At 40.9% G+C, this 10,171-nt stretch overlaps 1 protein-coding gene across 1 annotated transcript; it reads left to right on the forward strand.

The window, feature by feature from the left end:
- The first annotated feature begins 3,029 nt into the window (after positions 1-3,029).
- LOC310814879 (serine/threonine-protein kinase SBK1) lies at positions 3,030-9,077 on the forward strand. The gene is made up of 4 exons (XM_083684429.1): positions 3,030-3,251; positions 6,338-6,482; positions 6,578-6,780; positions 7,870-9,077. Exons 1-4 carry the CDS (start codon positions 3,246-3,248, stop codon positions 8,716-8,718), a joined length of 1,203 nt encoding a protein of 400 aa, XP_083540555.1. The 5' UTR covers positions 3,030-3,245; the 3' UTR covers positions 8,719-9,077.
- Positions 9,078-10,171: the final 1,094 nt, after the last annotated feature.

Consider the following 10,171-nt stretch of genomic DNA (forward strand, 5'->3'; position numbering starts at 1 on the left):
ATCCAAGAATATCATCATGTACCAGAGCTATTGCAAGAGGAACGTTTGGAGAAAAAGGATCTGCCCAAAATGTACAGCATACCACCTCATCTGTGAAACATGGTGGAAGGGTGCTATGGTTTGGGCATGTACAACTGCCACTAGAACTTGCTAACTTATCTTAATTGATGATTGCAAGCAAATGCCTCCAAATTCATTGGATGGTGCTTTATCATACAGTAAGACAATGACCCAAAACATACTGCCATAGCAAATAGAGTTTTAGGGCCAAAAAGTGAAAAGGTCTTGACGGGCCAAGTCAATCTTCAGATGTAAATCCAATTGAACATGCATTTAATTTCCTGATGATAAGATTGTAGGCAAAAAGACCTCAAAACAAACAACAACTGAAGATGGCTACAATACAGGCCTGGCAGAGCATCACCAGAGAAGATACACAGCATCTGGTGGGTCAATGGGTAGCAGACTTCAGGTAGTTATTGCATGCAAAGGATTGCCGACCAAATAGTAAACATGAGTGCTTAATTTGGAGATTTGATAAATCTGTCCCATTACTTTTGTGTACCCTAAAATAGGGGGACTATGCATAAAAAGTGTTTTCTGAATGGTGAAACCAATTTGATAAATCTGTCCCATTACTTTTGTGTACCCTAAAATAGGGGGACTATGCATAAAAAGTGTTTTGTGAATGGTGAAACCAATATGGCACAAGTACCATCAAATAAAAGGTGAATCTCTACTTTAACGTCATAATACTTTGATTTAAAATCCAAACGTATGGAGTTTCGAGCCAAAAGAAGAACAAATGCTTCACTGTCCCATTACTTACGCAGGGTAGTGTAGATGAGAAAAGTTCTAGAGCCAATTCGGGGTCAGGTATGCCGCTGATAAGGGAAAGATCAGACTAATAAAGATCATGTCAATAGCCTTGCTCGTTAAAAAGTTTAAAATGTATTTTTTATAAGGAACTGTGGGGCAAATTTTTGTATCCTTTCATTTCTCATACAGGCAATCGGACAGTGATAGCTGATCACAAAAACACCACTGGCTAATATTTATATATTTATATTTGTCAGGATGATGTCTAGCAGGGTGGATTCATCCAGGTTCATCCATGGTGAAGCATCAGACGGGGAGGCTTGGTGGAACCGGCAGGAGTTGAGTATGCTGCCAGGACCATCGTAATCTTGGTGTAAGAGGAATCCGAGGGGGCGTCAGGGGCCAGAGCATCATGTTTGAGAACGTCAAAGCAATTTGATAGCTCCACCAGGTCGTCCTGCCTGGTTTTCTTCTCCTTACCTGCGACCACCGGTTTGGGGACCGGTCCAGTAATGGGAAGGCACCCAGGCTGAAAAGCTCCCCTTTAGCAAGAGCCAAGCTGTAGGATGTATGTTGTCTCAGCTGGTCCTGGAGAGCAATAATACAATCGTCTCTTGCTTTCACCTCCTCTGTGAGGTGGAGAATGTGCCTGTAATTCAATGAGTCACAGCGAGGAAGGCTTGGTAATACCACTGCCACCTAAGTTAGGACCACACCGTTCATAAAACCACTACGGTCAGCATACGCAGCAAGCCAGAACCCAACCACAGACTTGAAACCAGCCAGCACTAGGACGCACAGTCAGAAAACATGTCCAAAACACAATTCTCGCCAGCAGAACAAACAGTAAAGAGAGAGCAGAGACTTACTCAATGTGATTTAACTGCTAGGGCCCATCAGACAGCAAGGCAGTAAAGGCCAGAACTACCAGTGAAGGCCAGGAAGAAAAGTACTTTTAGAGGAAAGGAGTTGGAGAGCAGGCCGGCAGACAAGCAGGGAGGAAGGCGAGCGTTTCACCGGGCCATACGAGATTGAAAAGAGGTTAATCCAAGTGGTGCTACACAGTTCTCACCCACCGTAAAGTCAACAGATAAAATCCACATGGAACACTCTTGCCAGTCTGTAGAAAGCAATTACTATGAGACCAAACAACCAGGTTGGTAAGATTTTTTTTGGGGAACTTTTTGGGGAACCTGCTCAAAGCATGGCTTAACCCTGATGTTAGTTGAGTGCTTTTGTGTTTGAGATGCTGGCATCTCAGTTATTCTTTGACAAAGGGAAACAATATGATCTTAATGTAATTCACCAATCTAAAATAAAATACACAATAAAATATACAATTTGCAAAATACATCATTTCATAGTTCTTGCATTTCTATGAAATATTATTTATGTATTTCTGTTTCATAACTCCTGAACTTTTGTAACTCCTGAACATGGATGACCTAAGCAAGAGAGCAATTCTAAACCGATCATTTAAGCTTTCTCCAGTGCAGCCTAAGTGATTCTACAGTTACATGGAGTGTGGTATGCTACTAGCATACTGGTATATCTGCCCCAAGGGGGGTAAGAGGGGTTAGAAAAGCTGTTGGCAGCAGAGGGAGAGTGAGGGTGGGTGGTGATGATTGAGGAGATAGTTGACAGTGTGTATGAAAGAGAGTTGGCAGAGATTGAAGGTGTATTGATTGCATTTGGTGTACAACCCCTTGAACAGCTATTTCGTTCATCAAACAAAAAAATAGGGGAAGCAGGGGAGAGAGGCACAAAACAGGGAGAAAGGTTGAGGAAACGAAGTGATAATTTGAACACTTGTGGTGGGGAAATGCTACTAGTTATCCCAGCACAGTGTGTCAGAGTGGCATGCTCTCTCTCTCTCTCTCTCTCTCTCTCTGCCTCTTAATGGGAGGAATACAGCTGTGTGGAGAGAGGGGGAGAGAGAGAGGTGCCGCTGAAAAACTGGAGAGTGTCAGGGCATGTGTTTACAGCTTGGAGAGGATCAGGTGTTCATCGTTGATTGACAGATCAAAGCTCCACAACAGGGAGGGCCAGGCAGTGGCTTTCCGGGGACAGCCGGTCTCTGCTGGAGAACCTGTAGGGAGGGAGAGAACAGGGGAGTGCTGTAAGTGAGGAAAAAGGGAGGGAGAGATTAAGTGAGTATAAAAGTAGGGGAGGAGATGTGCAAACAGGAGAGATAGAGGGTTTGGAAAATGTATTTGATGAGAGACAGCGACAGACGGAGACTACAGTTTGAGCAAAAAACTCTTCGCTCTTGATTTATAGGTGAAAGACCTACTTTACTGCCTATGTGGAGTTGTGGAAACTTTCTTGAGAATTGCACTCGGTAGATGAAGGCAGGGATACAGATTCACTGACAGCCTGCAAGGAATATCATTGCAATAATGAGACAAGTCTACCACTGACTCACAATGACAGTAAGTGAGCCAACCGATCATTTGGTTACAATTATTCTTTTAAAGCAGCAGGGCGTAAGTTTGTTGTAAATCTGCCAATTTCCAAAAAACAACATCCTCCCCAATAATAACATAATCCCCTCGAAATGGACTTGCAGTGTTGGACATTAGCTGTTGTGTTTCTGCATGCGTGCACGATTTGAAGAGGCAGCCATCAGAGACAGAAAGGCGAAAATTGGTGAGTGCACTCCCCAAGACCACCCCTGACAGTAGCAGCATGTTTAATATGCAAACCAGGTCAGGTAGGATACTCCATTGCAGGCAGCGCTTTTTCTAGAACAAAACAACGTTCGTAAATCAAATATTTCTTTCAACAGATCTCATTCCCTGATTGCTATTGATTAAACATAGTCATTACAACCATTAGGAAGCTTTTAGAAAGCTTGAATGTTACATACTGGACCTTCAATTGTGGAAAATATAAATAAAATGATGAAATTCAGCCACATTCATTAAAGATTAGGTTGACATTTGGTGTGGTTTTCTAAGTTGTTATCATTTGTTGATATCAAATTCGTTAAATCATGAGTTTATGTTTTTACACCCTTTACACCACTTAATCATGAGCTGGTAAAGAACTATGGAGATTAGGGTTGAATACCAGGTTCCTGAGATTTCCAGCCCAATCCCCTTCCCGAAAAAAAATATTATTAAATTATAATAACCATCATGATGTGAAATGGAACAGATAAATGATATGCAATGCCTAAGTCGTACTTCTCTACGGGCTTCTCTGCTATGCTATCTGCATGATCAATCATCAACGCTCAATGTGTGTGTGTGTGTGTGTGTGTGATGTTGTAGCCTACAGTATTTAGACCTTGAGAGACCCTGTTTAACAGCCATAAATGTATTCCCTTATATGTTTGTCATGTTTTCCTTGAGATTGTTAATGTTCATATCTTATTGATCCATATAGTGTGAATGCTTAAAGATGCACAATCAAGCTTTTGACCACTAGTTTAGAGTGGAGCTTGTGAGCTAGACATCGACCCGAAAATTGCAGCCTCATGCACGCAAGTCGCACATAGTTTATGTGTAGAATATTACAACCTCATTGGTCATCTCTGTGTGCTTCTGCATGCTCATGGACTGTACCAAAAGATCAATTCTCATTAGGGGTTTCTTCTCTCCCCTTGCCAAAAATTAAATAAAATAATTGATATTCAGGAGGAATAAAGGTTGTGAAAACATGCCAAAATGTTTCTGATCAGATAGAAGTTAGTTTGGATATCTACCTGTGGCTGAAAATGATATTTGATTTTATGAAACTACCTTCAACTATGCTCGCGAGTGCAGACTCAGAGATAGCTTTGAAAAAAAGGAGATAAAATAGCATTATAATGGATCTAATAGATAAAAAGCAACCATTCTGTCGTTATATTGCAGGGATTACTGAAGTTTTAAATGGACGTGTCTATGTTCTACAAGAAATTCGCCAACCAGGAAATTGCTTCAGGAATTTGTTCCAAAAATACATCAAAACATAACACAACTGAAGATGGCTGCAATACAGGCCTGGCAGACAAGATACCCAGCGTGTGATTGGGTCAATGGGTTGTAGACTTCAGACATTTATTGCATTTAATTGTCAACCAAATACAAAACATGAGCGCTTAATTTGGACATTATATGAATCTGTCCCATTACTTTTGGTGCCCTAAAAACTGAAACCAATATGTACACAAATACCATCAAATAAAAGATGATAATCTATACTGTAACCTCATAGTAATTGTTTGATTTTAAAATCCAAACTTTTGGAGTATAGAGCCAAAAGAAGAAAAAATGCTCCACTGTCCCATTAATTACAGAGTGCACTGTATGTACAGCGGACAAAAAAAATTAAAAACATATATGTAGCTACATTGAAATAGCATGCCACCCTTATCTGTGGTAGACGTTTCACTTTTTGATCATTTAGCCTACCTTGATAGGGTCAGTTGCTATTAAATGGAAATGTATATAATTTCAAATGTATTATTATTGCCAATTACAAAGAATGGCTGTGCTAATGGAGGAAATCTGGTCTGGTCCAAAAATAACAGAATACATACCATTCAAAGTTGTATTGTCATTGTGTCCACTCACCAAACACTTTATTAGGAACACCTGTACACCTTCTCATGGTGAAGGTGGTGATGGTGTAGGGAATGTTTTCTTGGCTAACTTTGGGCCCGTTAATACCAGTCAATTATCGCTTGAATGCCACAGCCTATTTGAGTATTGTTGCTGACCATGTGCATCTCTTCATGGCCACAATTTACCTTTAAGGGTTTAACAATTAAGGGTTTATAAATACTTAAAGTATTTATCCTGTATTTCCACCCATCAGAAGCTGACAGGTACTGTAGCCCTAAGATCAGTTTACTTCCATAGCACAGGTGTCCCCTCTTAGCAATTAACACACCATGCTCTAATCAACCTATGTTACAGTTTTTTACAAGGATATGCACATATTTAATTATTATTTATTATTAAAAAAAACATAGTATATTTGTGTTTTACATTTTCAGTGTTGCCACACAGGGCAGCAAAGCACAAAACAAAATGTTGCACCTTTAAATATAGATGTTCCACAACATTGCATGAATAATCCATATCCATATCCAGTGTTGCTCAGAATGCAGAGTGCAGGCCAGAACAAGACAAGTTATGCGTCTTCCAAACACCCAAAATGAAATTCCATAACGTAGGTGTTAAGCCCCTGTCCCTCCGGCCTGTTTAGTTTATGCTGTGTTGGCAGTGTTTAGTATTACCCCATGCCCAGTTCTGTCACTCAGAGAGATTTATATATCCATGGCTTTCTGTGCTGATGAGGTGTCCTAGGGCAGAATAACACAGAACATTCCCATGATTGCCCTCATAGTGCCATCCTTAGCAGAAAAATAAACACAGATGACAAACCTTGTTGAAATAGGTACGTCTATCATAGAGCCCTTAAGTTATTCGTGGAGCTATTACGGGATGTGTTTATACCTGGCTTAGGACTGCCAAAATTGGCATGTTGACGGCCATCACGACAAGTTGTGTTATGTTCCCTACAGGCTGCCACGAGGCTATTGGACAACATGTGCCATCTTACGGCACAGTCGCTTGCATCACTGGAGACCTCGGACCACTTCCAGGTTGTTAAGCTCCTAGGCGAGGGGTCGTATGGCAAGGTCATGCTGGCAGTACACAGGAAAACAGGTACAGTATGTAAAACTGTGTCAGTTTGTCTGATAATGGCTCCATCCTCCTTCCTCCTTCCTCTCTTATTCTCTGTTTCTTTTCCTCTCTTCAAGGGACTCCAATGGCACTAAAGTTCTTTCCTTGTGGTTCCACATCTCTTCTCTCCTTCTTGCGAGAGTATAACCTCTCCCTGTCCTTCTGCACCCACCCATCCCTTACCAAGGCCCTGGGCATTGCCTTCTCTACCCCCTCGCATTACGTTTTCGCCCAGCAGGCTAGCCTCTTCGGTGACCTGTATGATGTCATCATCCCTGAGGTATGTGTAAGAGCCTGTCATCCATAAAACATTTCATAGTAAATCATTATCTTAATTCTACAATATATTGCAGATGATGCCATGGCGGGAGAAAACTCCCATGACACATTTCTTCCTTAAGATATTTACCCTGGGTTAACTCTGACTTGATTCATCTGTTCAGAAGAAGCCTGGGCTAGGTATCATAAAACAAAGGATCCCACTGATTGGGAGTGATATAGACAATTAAGGGTAACACTTTATAATAAGGTCCCCTTTGTAAATGGTTTATAATTAGTTAATAAATCACTTATAACCCATTTATTATTCAATTATAACCTATTTACAAACAGTTTTAACAAATTTGTTTAGATTGTTCGATATTCACTTGGTGCTTGCCAAATAGGGAGCTTGCAATCAGGAGACAGTTATTAATGCTTTATAAATGCACTTATAAATGCTTTGAAAACTAACCCTGATGTGAAATCATGCAACACACCTGACTAACCAGAAACACCTGTCTTGCCAATTTTCCAATACTTATGGTGCCCTGAAATAGGGGGACTATGTATAAAAATGTTGTAATCTGAAAAAAGAAAACACTGAATTAAAGCTGAGAATTTTTACGCTAACCTCTTGTAATTATTTGATTTAAAATCCAAACTGTTGGAGTACAGAGCTAAAAGAAGAAAAAATGTGTCCTCTTTCCTGCGTAAGAAATGGGACACTGAAGCATTTTTTCTTCTTTTGGATACTTTAACCTCATAGTAGTTGTTTGATTTCGAATCCAACATTTTGGAGTATAGAACCAAAAGAATAAAAATGTTTTACTGTCTCATTACTTACACAGGGCACTGTATCTATCTATCTATCTATCTATCTATCTATCTATCTATCTATATATATATATATATATATATAGAGATAGATATATCCACTTGTATATTAATACAATATATTGTACACTAATTGTTTTTTTACTCTTTCCACCTGTTATGGATGATAAAACGGATGATGCATCTCAAGGAATTTAATCCTGTCACTAGAATAAGATTTTTTTAATAAAAGTTATAGTAGATGTAGTTCAATTGTTTCCCATATCTTTCTCAGGTGGGTGTGGAAGAGGCCTGTGTCCAGAGGGTGGTGTCCCAGCTGAGTGGCGCCCTCTCCCACCTCCACTCGCTGGGCTTCGTCCACCGCGATGTCAAGCCCGAGAATGTTTTCCTGTGTGACAGTGCCTGTCGCTGGGTAAAACTGGGCGACTTCGGCTTGGTCAAGGCTGTAGGAACCAAGATACCCGGTGTGTGGTACAGCTCCGCCTACTGCACACCTGAGCTAGAAATAGCCAAGGAGACAGAAGACAGCAGCCACAATATCAATATACAAGTTGATGAAGGAATAGGTGGAAGGGAGGAAGAGAAGAAGAAAAGGGTCTGGGTGTCAGTGGAGGCCAGTACAGACTGCTGGGCCCTAGGGATTCTCATCTATGCTATGCTGACTGGGAGTTTGCCTTGGCAGGAGACAGCATCTGACAACTGCTCATACATTAAATACAAAGAGTGGTTTGACAGGGAGAAAGGTCTGAATGATAGACTGGGTATATGGGGAGAAACGGAGGACGGTGGAAAAAAAGATGAGGACATAATGAGTTTGGATAGAGATGAGCTGAACGAACAAAACTCCCATCCAGTGGCGCCCCAGTTTGCATGTTTCACCCCGCTGGCCTGCTTCCTGTTCCAGACACTGCTGGACCCGAGACCCAGGCTTCGAGGTAAGCCCAACGAGGTACTGGGCTTTCTCGGAGAGGAGTGGATGCAGGAGAAAGAGAGAATACGCTTGGAGGGGGAGAGGAGTAGAACAAAAGGTAGAGGGGGGATAGGGTGTGAGAAAGAGAAGGAAGGGAGAGGAGAGAGATACAGTACGGGAGTGGCAAGTCTGAAGACAATATGTCATTGGTGATTGAAAAGGGAGATGTTACTCTGATAAAGTCTGGCACTCATACAGAATATGGGATGTTATATGGGACACCTCAATCTCTATATGTGCTCCTCGATCTTTGTTTCGACTCACATGGACCCTTTTCTGTTCTGAAGTGGGTCATGGCAACTGTTACTGAGTTACTACATGAATGCACCAATACTACATTGATACAATAGCACTACATTAGCACTCAAATTAGTGTGAGTTAGCCATGAAGCCTAGCATGAAAAGTATCTGACATGACATACCCAACTTGCTTCATTTGGCTTGTAGCACTTCAAAAATAAGTATTTTGCACCCTATACTTTGATGTGTTTAATCTCATTAATCAAGTGTGTCAAGAGCTTTATGATGCTACTGTGTCTAATGTATAAAAAATGTTTTTATTGTGTCTGTAAATGTAAACTGTACATCCTAGCTTTTTTGTGTACTATAATAATACAATATGTTTTAGGCAATTTAAGAAAGGAGGAATGTCCTCTGAAACTGTTATGCTGCTCCAGTGATTTAATAAAGATGGGGACGAAGACCATGTAGTTGAAACATTGTTTGTTTGTGTCACCATCTTGATTAAATCACTGGAGCACCACAACAGCCTGACATTCCTCCTTTCTGTTAAGTTATCTTTTTTTGTTCTGCTCCTGTGACTACTTTGGCATAAAATCTCTCTTTTCATTGTAATAAAATGTTAACTATTTCTTTGGGCTCTCCTCTCTCTAGGTCATAAAAACAAATAGGCCTACAGCTGACTGCATTTTGAGTTGATTATGATTCTATTAAATCAGGAACATAGAAAATATCTCTGTCTTTACACTACAACCGCAAAGATTCTTAAAAGATGAGAGCAGAATGGCAACTGTCTGCACATGATTATTTACACCACCTCTACCCATAATGTCACGTCAATGTGAAAATGAGAAAGCAAGCCCTCGACACGTGGACAAGCTCATCACCATAGATGGAATTGGTATTTATCAACCTCAATCTGATTGTCTCCACGGCAGGGACTTCACGGCAGGGTCTCAAACATCCCATAATAATGCATAATGACAGATTCAGCAAATAGATTGCAATGTCTGGAGACCATTTCATGAATTAGTACTATTTCACTCGACATTCAAGAGGAGAGAGTGACTGGTATCATTCAGAATCAGGATAAGACCTATGGTAGATCAGAACAAATTTCCCACTTTTTTTGCACAGTAGCATTGTGGTGTGCAACTGATCACTACACTTTAATAACACCACCAACACATGCCCTTGCATGCACACCCAAAAACATGCCCTTGCATGCTTTAACACAAACACGGGGCCATCCCAGTTATACTTAAAATAGACCCTGAGTTTATGACACTACGACCCATCATCACCCCCTATCTATCTACCGTCACCCCGCCCATCCCTCGGCCTCGTGGCCCCACAAGGTCTCTGA

The sequence above is a fragment of the Argentina silus genome (genome assembly GCF_951799395.1).
Source record: "Argentina silus genome assembly, chromosome: 14".
Classification (NCBI taxonomy): domain Eukaryota; kingdom Metazoa; phylum Chordata; class Actinopteri; order Argentiniformes; family Argentinidae; genus Argentina; species Argentina silus.

What these genes read in the sequence shown, in the direction of transcription:
- LOC310814879 (XM_083684429.1), top strand. An exon ending in GGCAGTACACAGGAAAACAG is followed by an intron (nt 6,483 to 6,577) that starts GTACAGTATGTA and finishes CCTCTCTTCAAG; the next exon opens with GGACTCCAATGGCACTAAAG. An exon ending in ATGATGTCATCATCCCTGAG is followed by an intron (nt 6,781 to 7,869) that starts GTATGTGTAAGA and finishes TATCTTTCTCAG; the next exon opens with GTGGGTGTGGAAGAGGCCTG.